This window comes from Centroberyx gerrardi, chromosome 5, assembly GCF_048128805.1.
Source record: "Centroberyx gerrardi isolate f3 chromosome 5, fCenGer3.hap1.cur.20231027, whole genome shotgun sequence".
Taxonomy (NCBI): Eukaryota; Metazoa; Chordata; class Actinopteri; order Beryciformes; family Berycidae; genus Centroberyx; species Centroberyx gerrardi.
Window position 1 is genome coordinate 21,870,922 of NC_136001.1, and position 18,250 is coordinate 21,889,171.

The window sequence follows — 18,250 nt, forward strand, 5'->3', positions numbered from 1 at the left end:
GCACCTTCTAGAAGATAATAAACAATCTTCCTCATGAATAATGATTTTCACTTTGTGCTGTTTTCTCACTAGAACGGCAAATTTGGTTCCTTTCAGACCCGTCGAATGAAAATATAGAAGAAACTCTGCATAGGGGTTTCTCACCAATTGATTTCCAAATGTACATATCACACTAACTGGTGCATCTGGTTCACAAGATTAGAGTGGGGGTGTCTCGTCTGTGTCCGAAAGAGGTGTGCTGATTGATGTTGTGACACGCGAAGGGGTGAATTGTAGGTGAAGAAGAGAGAGGTGGGTTTTTTTTTTCAAGCCTAGGCTCTGAGGCTGAGCTCAGTTCAGGGTGATGACAGATCCTGACAGATCTTGGCTCCTTTGCCTTCTCTCTCCTGGCCAGGTAGAGCTCAACCCCCACCACACACACACACACACACACACACACACACACACACACACACACACACACACACACACACACCTCTCACTGTCTTCTCAGCCCTCTGTCTCTCTCTGTCATGTTTCTCTGAGTCACGTCCCTCCTCACCCTTCCTCTCTGCCCTCAGACAGTGTCAGTCACTACCTCTCCCCTGGCGCCAGATGCCGCTTCTCCATTTCAATAGGAGCTATTTTTCCACTTGTTCTCTCAGGGCCACTTTTACATTGTCAGTGTTACTATATAAACAGAAAACAGTGCTCAAGTTACAGTGTCGCTCACTCAGTCGGCCCCGCCCTCATCACTTCCACCTACACCTGGACTCCAGTACTTAAACTCAAAAACTGAATACATAATAGTATTTCTTCCTACCTCCTCACCATACTGCATCATTTTAGTAGCTCTTAGTTTACTCAAACGCAAAACATGACACGTTCTCCAGCAGAGCATCATTTTTTTATTTCCAGGATAGCATTCACTTAGTTAAATAAGTATACAAAATAAGCACAATATTCTGTTACATTTTTTAAATGCGACCTGATACCGTAACATTATAAATGATATTCTCATGATCTGGTACTCTGTCTGACTCATCACTACTAGATAAATCGTCAATTCAATTATTAACATTACTGGCTGAAAAATGGTTAGCAACAAAGAATGGTTCAGTAGTAAGAACATCTCACCACGGCCCACCAGACTGGCTGCTCAGCCAGGCTAACAGTCTGCCATGATCTGAGTGGGGACAAAACCAAAGCACAGGCCACAAGCGTCTGCTCCATATAAAACCATTTGTGGCAGCACAACAGATCTGGAGTTACGATGTGTTAAGGAGGCTTGGAAATCTTTATTTGCTGTGTACAAGTTAAAAATAACATTAATATATCCAACATTTATTAAATCCCAGGCTGTGGCTTTAAACGACAACAGAAATGTTAAAGTTTAGGCCTGTATGTCACAAATTAATGTCCAGTGGTGTGCAGTGATCTGATGGTGATGGTTTTGAATTAGAATTTCATACACATCATGCTAATTGAGAGAGACAGACTGCCCAGAGATTAATGTATCGTCGCTGACGGGTGAAAACCTCATAGCTCCAGTTTTGGTGATTTTCATATTTTAACTTCAATTGAAGGATTACATGCTCCTCTGTGGGTTGAGAAAATATGAAAACTTTTCAAAACCAATTAGATGAACTCAAAAATGCACAGTCGTCAAGCTAAAAACAAAGCTGTTTTTCTTAGTATCTGGAAAAAAATATTTTTTCACCCAACAACAGTGACATGTTGTATGGCCAATAGGACTGTATGGGCTTTGTGCAGAAACAATCAAAATGTAGTATCAGTCATGGTCAATTGAATGTCCTGTCTTATGTGGCATTTGAACTTTTCACATAGTTTTTTGTTGTTGTTGTTGTTGTTGTTGTTGTTGTAATATATGCAGGTGGTAGTAGGCTGATTATGTAGTTAGTAGTGGAGGTCTTGCATCTCATCTCTTCAGTCAAGGTCAAAGTTAAATGGTCAGGATTTTATTTAACCTCTGCAGCCACTGGGAAGCCCCTGTCCTCAGACTCACCTCCTTCTTTCCCTTTCTTTCTCTTTTCATTCCTCCCTCTTTCCTTTTATTAGATTATTCCTTTATGCCTGTTCTCTCTTTTTGAAACCTTACCGCTGCTGTTAATGGCAAGCCACGGGTTCAGGTTGGGGTTGTTGTGGTGGGGTGGGGTGGGGGCCACATTTGGGCCAGTCCTGTGCTATCCATTGAAGGTGGCAGGAGGGGCTGTGACTTTGGATTTTTGACCCCAAATTCTTTATTTTTACTAGGAAGGGATCCAAGGATGGAGCTGTTGATGTGAATAGCTGCCCAAGGTGACTGGATCCCAATAAAGAGGCAGTCAGCCTGGCCGGGGGCCTCCTTCCCATCCCAGACACAACCTTTATAGGGCAGCTTATGAGCCTGGGCCTCTATTAAACCCTGTCCAGCCTGCACTGAGGAATTTAGGGCCAGGAAACAAGGGAGTGGGGGTGGGAATGGGCAGAGGGAGGTGAAGTTGGGGTGACTGAAGGTGAAAGTTGAAAGGCATGTTTGACTGAATCTGGTTGTTCTTAGTTCTTAGTTATCAGTTACAACAGAGATTTTGTCTCTTTTCATCTGTGTGCATTGAGTAAGGGGCCATTTAGTGTGAATCGTGTGAACACGCACGTCGCTGTGTGTCTGCTTTACATTGTTTGTTTTGAACGTTTTCACTAGCAGCAGTTGAATGACTTTGCCTGTGGCCAGCAAATGGTGTTATACAGTGTGCCATTTTCCTAGCGAGACAGCGAGAAGGAACAGAGGGAGACAGCCGAGTCTCATAAACACCCTGCTTCTGTTTGTTCACATGGGGCTCAAGGTATATAGGCAGGTCTGGTTGGGCAGCCTTTCAAATAAAAATGTGAGTGTGTGTGTTGCACACACACACACGCACGCACGCACGCACGCACACACACACACACACACACACGCAATTCAGATGTCAGTCAAAAAGCCAACAGAGGTATGCTGCTCCCCCACTCACCAGTAAGTGGAGAAGCCAATCAAATCTCAGCTGCCAATCAGCATTTTATCAGCAGGGCCATCTGGCCATCAGCTAATTGTGTCTCTTTTAAGTCCCTGTCAGTCAGCATTGTCACCCCTCCCTTTTCTCTTAAAATGTCTGCCTTTGAGCCTGCCTTCTGGGTAGGCTCCGAAGGGGGGGCTGCGAGAGTTGGGGGTTGTTTGTTGACCACTCTTCCTTAATCAGTTGTTGTATTCACTTTCATCATAGTTTCAAAGACTTTGAGAACTTAAGTAAACAAGATTATGCTCTGACATAATGAGACACCTACAGAGCCTAAATGCGTATCAACCCCCCCTCTCCTTCTTTTGCTCTTCCTGCAGCGGTAGAGACCCAGAGCACCAGTTCAGAGGAGATGGTGCCCAGCTCTCCCTCTCCTCCTCCTCCTCCTCGCATCTACAAGCCGTGCTTTGTGTGCCAGGACAAGTCATCTGGTTATCACTACGGAGTAAGCTCCTGTGAGGGCTGCAAGGTAGGCCAAACAAGATGGAACAAGAAACAGATTTAGCCACAAGAAGATTCTGGGTTACAGGACCGGTATGGAGTGAACAGCTGATGCCTTTTGAAAAATTGGCCAGAGTGGGAATCTGGGGTTTCAGTGGAAGGCTCCAAGGCGTCTGCACTGCATAGTTGTTACTTTTGTTGTTGTGGAGCTGCCCTCTAGTGTATCCTTACAAACACTGCACAATGTTAATGTAGCGCCCCACAGAATTAAACAATATGCTGCGTGGGACCAGTAAATTATCACTATTTCTAAATGAAATGAAGCTATTGTCATTGTTGAAATTTTTTAAAATTAATTACTGTTTAAAATGACATTAATAAAAATGACCAATCCCACAAACTTCTTGAAAGTACAATCAACCAAACAAAATATACATAGAACATATATACATTTTGAGTTTTTGGATGCATATAGTTTATATTTTGTGACCAATAAACAGTCACAATCAAAAAAGCCTTCTTGTCCCTTAGTGAGACAGCAGCCAGCCAATTAGCCCTGTCCCTCAGTTGGAAAAAAAAAAAAAAAGGACAAGTTGCCTTGGCAACAAACCAAGGTGCACCATCTACTCAGAGCTCAAAGAGATTTGCTCATTCCTCTCTGCCAGGGTTTCTTCCGCCGCAGTATCCAGAAGAACATGGTGTACACCTGCCACCGAGACAAGAACTGTCAGATCAACAAAGTGACCCGCAACCGCTGCCAGTACTGCAGGCTGCAGAAGTGCTTTGAGGTCGGCATGTCCAAAGAAGGTGAGTGCCTGAGGAGATATGGGCTCAATTTGTTTATAAAATAATGCTTTGCAAATGAATATCCAGAAAGAGAAGAAAGGGAGGTGTTTTTTTTTACAGCTCCAAGCATCAAGGTCAATCATTGTGGAACTTCAACTCTGTCCCTCCTGCCTGTCCCTGTGTTTCTCTGTAGCGGTGCGTAATGACAGGAACAAAAGGAAGAAGGACGTGAAAGAGGAGGTGGTGCTGCCAGAGAGCTACGAGCTGAGTGGAGAACTGGAGGAGCTGGTTAACAAAGTCAGCAAAGCTCACCAAGAGACCTTTCCATCTCTGTGCCAACTTGGCAAATATACCACAGTGAGTTTTATGCACAATCATATCCACCCTCCTGCACACTCACACTTGAGCCCACCGCCTTGCAACATAGACAAACACAGTATGTGACTCTGCGCAGTCACACACAAATTGCTGCCTACAATGTCCCTCTTTCTCTCTCCCAGAATTCAAGTGCTGACCACAGAGTGCAGCTGGACTTGGGCCTGTGGGATAAGTTCAGTGAGCTCTCCACTAAGTGCATTATAAAGATTGTGGAGTTTGCCAAGCGGCTGCCAGGCTTCACTACGCTCACCATCGCTGACCAGATCACCCTCCTCAAATCTGCATGCCTGGACATCCTGGTACCAACCACATGCTCCTACTACCACTCCTCCTTAACCTCCTTCCCTCCCACTCTTTCCGCTTTCCCTAGCTCTCTCTCATTTATCACGCTGCTTAAACTTGTCAAGTGGGTTAGGGTATGGCGTCTGGGAAATTACGGGTTCACAAAACTTGACATCAAACAGCTGGCATGAAGTTGTATTGGACTGCGTTTCATCCTTATTTCACTCACTGTTAATTGTTTCTCTCGCCTCACCATCCTCTGCTGTCTTCCCTCTGGTTAGATGCTGAGGATCTGCACTCGCTACACTCCGGAGCAGGACACCATGACCTTCTCAGACGGCCTGACTCTCAACCGGACCCAGATGCACAACGCTGGCTTCGGCCCGCTCACGGACCTGGTGTTTGCCTTTGCTGGTCAGCTGCTGCCCCTGGAGATGGACGACACCGAGACCGGCCTCCTCAGTGCCATCTGCCTCATCTGCGGAGGTAGTGCAGCTCAGTCTGGGCCACAGGCAGGGTGTACTGTGTGTGTGTGTGTGTGTGTATCTGTATGACTGGAGTTATTGTTCTCAACAAGGTTTGTAGGGCACATAGAGATGTTTTGAGATGCAGATAGCTGGCGGACCATTCTGGAAGCTCTATATCGAAGTCTCTGAATTGTTGGTGGAAAGAGACTGTATAAAAGTGATAATTCCTAGGTTTAGTTACCACAGCTAAAAACTGAAAAAATTAGAAGCACACACTAAGGCTTCAAAGTAGATGCTCACCCATTAAGAAGACTGCGGTCGAATCACTGGGTGGTGGTTGTTTGTGTGCTGGCTTTAAATAAATGTAAAGAGTGAGAATCTACTTTGAAGCCTTAGTGTGCCTCCAATTTTTGATTTAGCTGTGTTTAAGCCTTTTGGAATGCACCAAAACCTTATAATTGAAACAAACAAGGTTCTTGACTGCGAGAAGTTTTTTTCTGTCTAGGTTTAGTTACCAGCCAGTAGCTTACAGAGTTTAGTGATTTATTTATTTGTTAGTTAGGGTTAGTAGTCGAGTCATAACCTATTTTATTATTATTTACTTACTTACTTACTTACTCGCTTTAGAGGTTTTGCACAGTGCATTGGTTTCTCTTATTTTGACTGGTATTTGCTTAACCTAGTGGCCCTGAATGCACATGTTGGGGTGTGTAGGTATGTGTAAGAAACTCCCTCCTCTTCCTATGCAATGCCATCCTACATTTGTTTTGAGTTTGTTAGTTTGTCTCATTATTCCTGTAATTCCCTCTTTATCATACTCTTAGCTGTTTGATAGAACAATTTCCTTACTAACTGCTACCTCCCTCTTCCTGTCTGTCTGTGACTGGCTGTGCTCCCCGCTCTCAGACCGTATGGACCTGGAGGAGCCACAGAAGGTGGACAAGTTGCAGGAGCCTCTGTTGGAGGCTCTGAAGATCTACGCCCGCCGCCGCCGCCCAAACAAGCCTCACATGTTTCCCCGTATGCTGATGAAAGTCACGGACCTCCGGGGAATCAGCACCAAGGGTCAGTTGCAAACAGCTTTGGAACAAAACCTTAATGAATCCTTTAAAAAGTGAGACTTGCACATCCAACATGGTGGCTCTCATAGTGGCCTCCTGGTCTCCCCTCTGCGCTCTACACTAACCATTACCTGCGTATGTGTGTGTATACATGTAGGTGCGGAGAGAGCCATCACTCTGAAGATGGAGATCCCGGGCCCCATGCCTCCGTTGATCAGGGAGATGCTGGAGAACCCCGATGCCTTCGAGGACAGCAGCGACTCGGGGGACAGCGCCGCGGCCGCTCCCCCTGCCGTTCAGACCATCAAGAAGGAGGAGGACAAGGCCATGTACGAGTCGGCGGTGGAGGAGGAGGAGGAGGACTACGGGGATGAGGAGGACGGGGATGAGGAGAGAGAGAGAGGGGCGGACAGTGACGGGGAGCTGTGGGGAGAAGCCGCCGCGGCGCCGAGGAAAGGTGTGACTGGGAAAGCACAGTGAGAGAGACACGATGACGCTGCTCCCATCCGCATCACTGAACCCTGCCCCGACCACAGACCATCCGCACCGTCTCCCTCCTGTCCAACACAAGACCTGGCGACCAGGATTACCCCTGCGTTGCATACAACACACATATTTCACCCACACACATACTAAACACATACATAGAAAAATGGAGCCATAGAGGAACATGCAGTGTAGGAGACAAGAAATGGCTGAAGAAAAAGCACTAAATGTCAATAGGTTGAGGAGAGGGCCATGAAAAATCGCTGTGCCAAAATGAGACTGTCTAAAGATGATTTCAAAATTTTGTGTCCATGCAAAGAGGAACAAGATGTTAAGCCTAAGAGAGGCAGCAGCTAGAAGGTAGTGGACAGAAGAAAATGCACTCCTCCACTATCTTTAAGGGCTATGCTTTGTATAAAATTGATGATAAAAAAAAAACATTGCAACAACAAAACTCTTAATGTGGCGTCCATTTGCCACAAATGTCTTTTTAGAATTCATTTTATTCCTATTGAGAAATATGTTACTTATTTTTCTATTGTATGGTTTTCCTAAGCATGTATACATTTCTATTCTGTCATATATGCCCGTGTGTGGGACTCTGCATTGCATTTTTTTTTTTTTTTAATAATTTTTACTCTGTCCTGCTCACATTTGATGGGAAATATTTTTTAAAAGTTGTCGTTACTTTTATGCATCTCTGCTTTATTGGGATACTACACAGTGGAGAGCGACAGCAAAGGTGGGAGAGAGAGAGCCGGATAACATGTGACAAAGGTCATGAGCAGGACTCAAACTCACGATGTGACAAGCACATGGTATGCAACTCAGTCTTCCAAGTCACGGAAATCACTGATGGGTCGAACATCCTGCTAGAGAACACGCTCCTGCAATCCTAATCTGTCATTTCAACTCTGGTGATCAAGGTAAAACTCTAAGAAAGGAAACAAATACAGCAACATATTTCCACATATGGAGCAAATGCATAACCATACATATATCTAAAAATGTGCAAGTGTCAAAGACAATGCTTAGACTTACAAATCTGCAGGATAGATTTAATGTCATCACGCTATCTCAGGTTGATTGTATCAGGGCCACATCTCACCAGTCAATACAGTATTTTCTAGAAAATGTGGATGCTCCTACATCTCTCCTCCATCTTTTTGTAAATAAAGCGTTCAACAGATATTCTTCCGACATCTAGGAGCTGCGATAGGGATAATGAAAAAGTGAAGTTGTAGACTATGCTGTACCAGCCCTTGGCACAGCAACCTGGTACAGGTAAGCCATAACAAGCGCTCATTTTGTATGAGTGAGCAGAAAATACAGCGTCATCCATCCGTAAGTAGTGGACGTGAGATTATTTCGACTCCACAGAAAAACTTGAGGGTGTGTGTGTGTGTGTGTGAGAGAGAGAGAGAGAGAGAGAGAGACTGACTGAAAGCATTTACCAATACACAGGATCTGGTGTTACTTTGCTTTGTGCCATAATCCAGGGTGAGCATTCATACAGAAGCCCAATTGTTAGCAATTTGAGAGACACACACACACAAAAATGTCTTTTGTAGCAAAGAAAAATGTTATGTTTTAACGAGATTCCAATCTACAATCTAAAACACTTCCTAGAAAATATCTCTCACTCGAAGACATGTTAGTTGGTCAGTGTAACAAATACAGGCACATAATTGGATACTGTTGCAAGCTGATCGAGAATCAGCTGATTGAGTGAAGTTAGTTGTTAGCATCTCCCTGATGCTGCAGCCATCAGACAAAGCTGACTGTAAAAAAAATATTGCACTGCACATCTCTAAGGATGCAACCGTCCAACATAATAATCTTGGGCCTAAGTGATACAAGAAAAGAAATGCTTTACATTGGGTGACCGATCCCTTGAAGCAGTAGCACAGAAAGGTAGTTTGGATTCAAATTATGTGTGTTCATTTGTGCTGTATGAGTAAGAATATCTAATGAGTGATGCAAACATGAATTTTGCAAAATAAATAAGTCATTATAATTTGTTTTTCATTGAGACAAAACAACCTTTTATACAACATGTGTAATATTTTCATTCAGAGATTATCTGTTGAGTATATCATGAAAAACATTGAGTCTCAGTGAGTTCCTGCACTCCTCCTCAAGGGCTGTAAGGATAAAGTCTCACTTCTATTCTCCAGCAACACGTTGCTCTGCAACAATTGTTTTTCATGGCTATGTATGCATGAAAACAAAATTAAGTTGTTGATGAGGGAAAAAACAACATCAAAAAGGAAGCTAGTGTATGATAGCTGGAAAATATAGGACTGCATGCTTCTGAATATCCAGGATGGAGCCATACTTTCCCCAAATAAAGCAGAGAAAGAGTAGATGCAGAGAAGTATATAGTAGTAGAAATGATCATTATGGTGCTTGATATAACTGGATGTTGTCTAGGTGCCTGCAGCTTCAAATCAACTCTATATGAACTTAAAAGGGCTTCTGTACCAACAGCTCAGAAGCCCTAGAGAAAATAAAGCCATCAAGTAAACAGTGGTTGATTATGGGTACCCAGGTACATTGCATCATTTAAGCCACAGTGTGGACAGATACAACAAAAGTCGTCCATTGTACAAAATGAATGCAAGTTAAAAAATCAACACTGAGGCCATACTGGTGCTTCTTAGAGTGTTTGAGGGTGACTTTGGGTTCACAGGATGGACAAATCGCAGCCATATGATCAAGGTAAAGGGCAGGGATTATCTTCATCTTGCACCCAGACTATGGAGTTTCTCCTCGCTCTCTTTTTCTCCCTCTGTTGCACACACACACACACACGCACACACACACACACACACACACACACACACACACAAACACACACAAACACACACAAACACACACAAGAAAAATTGGTCTTTTGTCGCTTTCACGTTTTTATGAAAAGATAATGAAATTTTGCTTGTTTGTTTTGATGCTGTTGTTTTTCTTGTATTTTGATAAAGACACTTTTGTTCCCAGAATCTAGTTGTCATTTTTGTCGTCACTTTACGCATCTTTACACATGGGATCTTAGGCTGAAAACACACAGTCTATTCAAGATAGGAAAAAACAACCTGACATCTGTGTCTGCTGCAGCCTTCTGGCCCTTTCATGAAGCCTCCAACTCATGCACATGCTCCCAATCTGCATGAAACCTTTGACAACAGTAGGACTTAAATGCATGGTGTAAAGTCTGGTTTCTGTGATCTACTAGAGCATGAGATCTACTTTTTCCTTGACTAGGCCGGCTGATCTGCCAGCACCTATCAAGCAGTTTCAGTAAAGCATTAATTTTCATAGTAAGGATTATGCAAGCATGGTATAAGTAAATAACTTCCAATTCATAATAACATAATAGTAGGAGTATAAATTCTGGTATATGGTATACATTCTAATAATAAGTATAAAGTTTGGCTATTTGAGGAGACAAACATGCAAATTGGCTAATAATATTTAAAATAAGTGTAAAAGCACGCGCATCTTAAAGGACCTGATGTTACTGATGCTGAGCACATCAATATACCTGACTACTTTCAACATATTCTAAAATTCAAGACAATCAATGAAACATTTTGATGAGACCACCCAGTCACACAATCAGTAGATTCCTCAGTGGTCTGAAGCGTCCACATTTCCTTACTGTGACAAAGAGAGCCACTAACTTGTATATGACCTAACACATTATTTCCATTCTGTGGCAGTGGAGAGCACAGCAATACAGTATAGGATTTGTATCGAATGGAAGATTTGATACATGGATCTTTACAGCGTAACTGTTGTTGAAGAGATGAATGAAGAGATGATTCAACACCATTCAGAGACACTTTCCAGTACAGTTATACAATGAGTCCATGCATGCCCATCTATTTATATATAGTACATGTATATAGTACATGTTTGTGTGGGGTCCAATGTTCATTTGGAATGTGTGACTGGGTGGAGAGACAGTCTGTTCACTCAGAAAACAATAGTTATACAGTAATCCTGCAGCTGAATGAGTCCTTTGAATATAGTTCTGTATTGTAAAATAATATAAGATGGGTGAAATATCCCTTTAAATGTGTGATACCTCGTTGTTTTAACTCTGAAGGGGGGTCATTGCTGGCTTTTGCTTGCATGGCTTTACTTTGCATAGGTCTTTGTGTGTGTGTGTGTGTGTGTGTGTGCGTGCGTGCGTGCGTGCGTGCGTGCATGCGTGCGTGCGTGCGTGCGTGCGTGCGTGCATGCGCGTGTGTGTGTGTTTGCTCATAGCTGTTCTATATTCTTCATCCAAAGACAGACTGGCATCAATATGTATTTATTATAATTATTATTATGTAGAGTCTCAAGTCTACAACAAAGGTTCAGATAAATAAATATAAGTACAGTGAATAAACCGTTCTGTTCTCTCAGCCTGGCATATGCCTCAACAAAGCTACACCAAAACATTTCACACTTGGCTGTAACACACACCCACACATTTGACACTGTTTCAGGATTCACACACACATGCAAAGGTTGTGGCTGATACGCCACCAAAACAAGATGTACTGTACTTAATTCATCTTAATGACGGCATCATATGAGCACTTTTCTCAAATTAGTGTCAATATATCCACCTAGTAATCTATTGTATATGGATAAAGTGCTACAAAATCTAGGAATTACACATGGAGTCTAGAATGAACTGTGTTGGTAGATAACTGCAGAGCTTACAGACATCTATTGTGTTATCAGCACAATCATTAACATGGCAGTAGAATGTCAAATTCACTTTCATTCCTGAGTTCTATTAATCATAAAGCAGTTGCATTCGAATTTCACAAAATTTTACAACAAACCAGCAACTCTACTAACAAAGCAAAAAAAGAGTATTCAAGTCATCAGGACACTTAAGACATACTGAGCAAACTGTTTCCTTTGAATACAGACACTCATAAGGTAAAAGCTGTACATTATGAATATGTATTTATGAATGCCTTTTTCAACATCACTATATACATAAACAACTACAAAACACCAATATAACCATATAATATATGACGAACAAATAGCAAAATATTACTAGGCTTCCTGATGACCCCTATGAATTTGCATGGCAATGGTAAATAAGCAACTTGCCCTCCATCCTTCCTTCTTTGTGTTACCACATGGGGGAGTCAGCAAGCTCACTGTGGAGGGAAAGAGAGCGATAGATTGATGATCACTTCTCTGATCAATTGAACACAAGCTTGATAGAGAGGGTGTACTGAGGATATCGGAAAACAGATGGTACAAGGGTCATAAATCTCATTACTTTCTTTGGCATTCCGGTCTTTTAGGAAATCAAAATCCTTCACATTTATTATGACTATTGTTATTTTTACTCTGTTACTCTACACACAGTGCTTTGGCTATTCTCATAAAAGTCTCTGAGTGGAAGGGCAGCTTTCACAAAGTAAAGAGCACAGAGAGTTTGCCAAGGGAGAGAGTGTGAATGAAGTCATCGCATTAAGTTTTAGGAGCAGTGATTCCAGTCTTGGATGGGGAGACAGGGTGTGTGTGTGCTTGGTGGGAGGCCAGGATTGTCACCTCAGGACGGGGTCGACGAGTTGTGGTAGAATCAGTAGCTTGCCTTCGCCATGAGGTCTGGGCTCCAAGTGCTGACTCTCCTCATCCTGGTTTAAGAGACAGACATATGGGTGGATAGAAATAGTGGCTATATTTGTCTTTTAATAATATATGTAATTAAAACATTTTGTACATACAGTAGTAGTTGTTGTGGTATTTAAGAGTGTACTGAATGGCACACATGTTCACATTTTAAGTCTGACTTCTATGCAACACAAGGAATATAAATGCACAGGATGATATTTCAAATACGATAACACACAAAATAATGTGTGAAATGACAAACTTTTGTGTTTTGGATTCTTTACATACGTACATACATAGATCTGTTTCGACTTATCAACCAATCAGCATTAAGCCCTTAATTGGATTAGGTGTGCAAGAGTAGAGCTGGAACAAAACCTTGCAGGACAGAGGGCACTTAAGGACTGGATTGGGAAACACGGCACTAGTCAAATATTTGCCAATGCCAAGACAATCCCCTACTTCACTCTATTAACTCTGCATGCAGGCAGTGTTAATCCTTGTTTAGTTTGAGTGTGAATAGAGTGGCGCACCTGTGTGCTCTGGATGGAGTGTGTCTCTGTAGGGATCTCCGCTCTCTTGGGCCACTCCAGATGGGTGGGCAGGACCAGAGGAGGAAGGAATGGTGTGGAGGCTGCTGGGGAAGCAGGCTCGTCAACCTCGTCATCCTCAGACGAAGAGCTGTGGGCTGTGAGAATCAGCAGAGGCTCTTTACCTTGGTGCTCATTAAAGTGCGGTGCCATAGCAGTGCTGTGTATAATGTGACTTTACTACTCACAGACAGGACTGAAAGCTTCTCCATTTGACTTAGTGTCTGGCACGATCTCCAGCGTCTGCTCCAGCTGATGGATGTAGCACACCAGGTCCTGTGAGTGTCCATATTCAAATACACATACACATGTATTTGTACATGTGTAATGGGAAAGGAGAAAAGAGGAAATAATTATTGACAGAGGGTAATCCTAACCCTAACCCTAGCCGAGCCATCTTATGAAGATATATGGTGTTATATTATATTATACAGGAATATGACCTGGAGAGATGGTCTAATGTGGAACCCTTGCCTGTTTCTCCAGTTGCTGCTGCTCTCTCTCCTTCTGGGCCTTCCTCATGCTGGCTTTCAGCTCCTGCACCTCCCGCTTGGCGTCGCTCAGCAGCACCTACAGGAGGCAGCAACTTGTTTATACACTTAAATAACCACAGATCAAGTATTATCAGACCCTCTGACCACCAGAACACACATCTGAGCCGGTATAACTGGCCAGCCCTCTTTCCTGCAATTGATCATATGACAGTGAGAGGAAATGTTTTTGCAGTGTTCATGGAAGCTTTTCTATTTGTGTCTCTGTGTGTGTGTGTGTGTGAATCTATCCTGGGGTTTCTCCAGTGTCTGAAATGCGATCTGAGCAACTGAGGACACAGATTAGTGCCACACAAGCAGTTATATTTAGAGCTGAATGTGTTTGCGTACTGAATAATAGCGACTGCGATGTATACCTTGATTCACTTACTCTATTGCAATCTCTCTCGTTCCCAAGCTCTACATCCAGCTTCTCCCGCTCCATCCTCTCCTCCCGAAGCCACTCCTCTTTCCTCTGCACCTCACAGCTCAATTCCTGCAATTTCTTTTTATCAACCTGCAGCATGAAAAGATACATTAGCATGTTAATAATAGGTCTCAACAAGTTTAATAACCTTAAAATTGTGCATGTGCTGCATCAGGCTGTGCTATGTGCATCCAGTAGTTTGAACTAAAAGCTGTATCAGTAAGGTTCTCCTCACTTCTGCTGTTTGTTTGTAAGTCTCTCTTTCTAGGGCCCAGTTGGCGCGCTCCTCCCTGAGGGCCAGGTTCTCCTCCGACAGCTGCAAGGTGAGCCGGGCTACCTGCAGCCGGGCTTGGTGCAGCTCAGAGTGGGTGTGGCCCTGCTGGGTGCCCAGCTCTCTCAGGTCCCTGCGCAGCCTCTCAGCGACGTGCTCAGTAGCCTCCAGACGCTCCTGCAGCCCTCGCACCTCCGCCACAGCAGCCTCGCTTTCCCCCTGCCGAGAGGGGACAGTGGAGGATGATTGCACTTATGGAAATAGCGACAGACAGAAATGAGGGAGAGGAATGTTCTCAGATTCGTCTTGGGTGTCAAGCCCTAAGGGGGAATGGGGAAATGGACACTTCTCAAGTATTACTTCTATGAATGAATGCGATTGAGGTGTTGTTGCTCCTACTGCTGAAACGTCTGGTTCTGACAAGACGACACCTGATCATGTAAATCTGGCCTGGTTCCACCAAGCTGCCTGTCCTGTGTCTCCCTCTCTGGCCTGGCTAGCTGTGTTGTACAAGAGAGGAAATCCACTGGTAATCATGGTCAATCATTTACCTGCAGAGACTTTCTCTTTTCCTCTTCATGTTTCAGTTGATTGGACATTTTCTTCACTCTCTCCTTCATCCTGTAGGTTAGAAAACAAGGTTAAGGAGACAAAAAACAGCAAGACAAATGTCTACGCGTCCATCTCAAACACTTACCTTTCTAGCTCGGTGTTTGCCTCGTTCCCCCTGGCAGTTAGAACCTTGATGTCATCTTCCAGGTCTTTGATTCGCTGCCGACTCTCAGCTTTTTCAGCCAAAAGGTTACTTAGCTCAGAGGACAGGCTTTCCTGAGAATACTTCACATCCTTTCAGTGTTGTGGAGGGAAGAAAAGTGATTAAAGAGTCTTTCATGCTTGTTTTCATATTATTCACAGAAGGGACCTGCTCTTGTTTATTAATGAAATTTGTTTTTTACCTTGTGTTTTCCTGCCATCGTCTTCAACATCTCGCTGTTATTTCTCAGGTTCTGTCTAAGCTCTGAGATCTCTTCCTTCATTGCTTCTCTCTCACGCTCCCACTCCCTCCTTGCTTCTTTGCTTTTCTCTTTCTCAATCTCTTTCTCCCTTTTTGCCACTTCCAGAGCCGGTTTTAAATCTGCTTGTTCTTTAAGGCATTCCTCTAGCCGACTCTGTTCACAGCATGGGGAGAGGACAAGGACCAAAGGCTCAGATCAAAGCACATAAAAGGGTTTACAGTGACTATTTACATGAAGATATCCAAGAAGGGAATATATTTGAACTTAAAAAAAAACACAGATCAACTAATGATCCTCACATGTGTGTGATTCTATTCAGTTTTTGTGTTCCCACCTGCAGGACTTGGGCCCTGGGGATGACCAGGAGCAGCTCTTCCTCCCCGTCCTCGTCATCCTCACCCTGTTCCTCTTTCATAGTCTCCAGCTCCTCCAGTGGCTTGGGTGCACGGAAAGTGAAGTGGCGACTACGGGCACACACCTCTCCCCTCTCATCCACATAGACAAACTCGTACTCCACAGCACTGGGGCGGGGCAGGTAAGAAGCTGTACAGGAGGCAGACAGTTTTTTAGCATACAATGTCTAGAATTTTCTGTTCAACCTAGTATGACTGTGAATAGGCTGATTTTAAAGTAGCATGTAGGTGCAGACAGTAAAAAAATTGTTAATAGTATTGCACAACACGCCCTTAATGAGCCCTATAGGTGACCTGCTCAAATTAGCTTGAATGTACTGAGAAAATGACAGATTTGAGACACCTCAAATTGCTGCAAACGTAATCAAATCAGATAAAGAAGGTCATGTTAAACTTAATGGTTTTTTCCACTGCACCAAGAACCTCCTCTTCATGGAGGTTCCTCATGGAGGAAAAGTACGCTCCAATGTAAAATATTAGTAATATTAAATATGGTTGAATTCTTACCCTGGAAAAGTGCACAGCAGTTGACATTGGTTCCCTTAGTATAGCCCTCAGGAGCAAGAGCCCATGTGTATGTGTAATACTCTTTCACTGATGACCAGCCCACCTGTGGCATGATAGTAAACACAAATGATTTTTAAGGAACACAGCTTACAAATGTACATAGCTACCATTATATGTCAGTCTCAGAACAAACCAGAATTGACATTGCCAAAACAGATGCGTGTTGTGTCATGTGTGGGTGAATAGTGTTGAACTATTCTACCTTAAAAATCCCTATCCAGTCATTGCTGTTCCAGTGATGGTCAGAGGTCAGACTGTAGTGGCAGTCAACTCTAGTCTGGGGGAAGTACAGTTGCCCCACATTTCGAAACACCACCTTGGACTGTTTTTCCATGGTAATGAGTAGCTGAGCTGTTTAGGAAGAAAACATAGATCCAGTGAAATGTGCTCCAGTTTCAGTCCAGAGGAGAACAGCTGATGAAAGATGATAGCAGAGTTGGTTCAGGAATGCAGCATGGTCATAACACCAGATGCCTATGGCCCCACAATATGTTTATAAACAACACCACAGGGTAGATATTGTGCATATAGTTCAATATAGCAGTGGATAACTGTGTAAGAATACTGCTTTTATTAACCAATGTAAATTGACCCAACATTATTATCTCTACATATCCACACAATGATTAATTAAATCAATTAAATGATCATGCATGCTTATAAAACCATGATAAAACTAATATTTTCTAATTTGAGAAGCAACATTGTGTCAACAACAACTGGCTACAACAACTGGCTCAATTAAAACTCACTCACCGGTACAAAAATAACATTCACCTCCAACAGATACAGTAATATTATCTAGGGCCATCCTCTATTAGCGGATTGGCTGACTAATCGCTTAGCATCTTACTTGACAACTGAAACATCTTTATAGATTTCATGTCTTCGTATTTATTTCCTGAAAAGCATATCTCTGGCATAATAACAGCATTTACAAACATATAGCCTATTGGTCTTTGATAAACACTACAAAGAGCCCAAAATGTAGGCTATAAGAGCATTCATTTGCAAGAAGAAATATGGGGAAAACAATTCTATAAATGTGTGCATTAAATGTACTATTTGATCAGCCAACAAAATCCTTTGTTTATCCCTTCTTTAACCTGAGTTGTCCTTAATATTAATATATATCCTTATATTAATATTACATAGGAGAAACTGACATTGCTATTGATGTGGCCTGGAGTAAACAAGTTAACAGAGCAATCTGTTTATTTGTTTGTAGTCCTGTCCTTAGTAAATCTGCATTTCTGAAAACAGTTAATTGTATACTTGAACTTAACAAACCCATCAATATGGTGTTGTTAATGTTTAAAAACTTACCTGTCACTGATCAGAAATAGATGCCTTTTTTCTGCTACCTCATGGAGGTTGCTGCTGTGTATCTGCCTTTAAATGTGTATTCGTAGAAAGTGACAAGCAGTCCTGCCAGGTGCAAGACTTTCACAACATCAGCTGAAGCATGTGGGCAGCATGTAAAAGGAGTGATGCTGGCTCACTCACGGGAGATGCAGTTCCAGAGAGCGCAGCACATCACGAGACAAATTAGTCCCACCAGGAGAGGACTTCAACTCCCGTTTCAGAAGAGCGGATACAGGTTACATGGCATCCGCTGCTGTTGTTGCTCATTGCATTTCTCAGTAGTGGTAATGGAGGGGGGGTGAGGGGGGTGTAGGCACTATACTTAAGGCTAAACATTTCTCACAACAAGTTCACTGAACCTACTGCCCTTACATCAGTAAAGTGTATAAAAACAGCACAACATGCTCCTCTAAGAAGTCCCCCAATTCAACAATGCACATCCCCGATATGATGCTTATTGGAATGTTTGATGAATTTATGAGCTATGGAGATTGATTGAATTGGTTTCAA

At 42.9% G+C, this 18,250-nt stretch overlaps 2 protein-coding genes across 4 annotated transcripts in view; one reads left to right on the forward strand and one right to left on the reverse strand.

Moving 5' to 3' along the window:
* The window catches only part of rargb (retinoic acid receptor, gamma b), a 35,750-nt gene extending 25,829 nt beyond the window's left edge, over positions 1-9,921 (forward strand). For all 3 annotated transcript variants that reach the window (XM_071919425.2, XM_078283500.1, XM_071919427.2), the window contains 7 exons: positions 3,350-3,498; positions 4,136-4,277; positions 4,450-4,613; positions 4,757-4,933; positions 5,198-5,402; positions 6,290-6,448; positions 6,602-9,921. In XM_071919425.2, the coding sequence (XP_071775526.1) occupies positions 3,350-3,498; positions 4,136-4,277; positions 4,450-4,613; positions 4,757-4,933; positions 5,198-5,402; positions 6,290-6,448; positions 6,602-6,924 (1,319 nt within the window). In that variant the 3' untranslated portion in view covers positions 6,925-9,921. The remainder of the gene's footprint in view (positions 1-3,349; positions 3,499-4,135; positions 4,278-4,449; positions 4,614-4,756; positions 4,934-5,197; positions 5,403-6,289; positions 6,449-6,601) is intronic.
* Positions 9,922-11,685: 1,764 nt separating this feature from the next.
* On the reverse strand, positions 11,686-16,709 carry calcoco1b (calcium binding and coiled-coil domain 1b). The gene is made up of 13 exons (XM_071919396.2): positions 16,578-16,709; positions 16,316-16,418; positions 15,730-15,938; positions 15,336-15,548; positions 15,077-15,225; positions 14,931-15,000; positions 14,344-14,598; positions 14,073-14,198; positions 13,626-13,721; positions 13,340-13,427; positions 13,095-13,249; positions 12,499-12,584; positions 11,686-12,098 (listed from the first exon to the last, which is right to left on the reverse strand). Exons 1-13 carry the CDS (start codon positions 16,707-16,709, stop codon positions 12,071-12,073), a joined length of 1,710 nt encoding a protein of 569 aa, XP_071775497.2. The 3' UTR covers positions 11,686-12,070.
* Between the last annotated feature and the right edge of the window lie 1,541 nt (positions 16,710-18,250).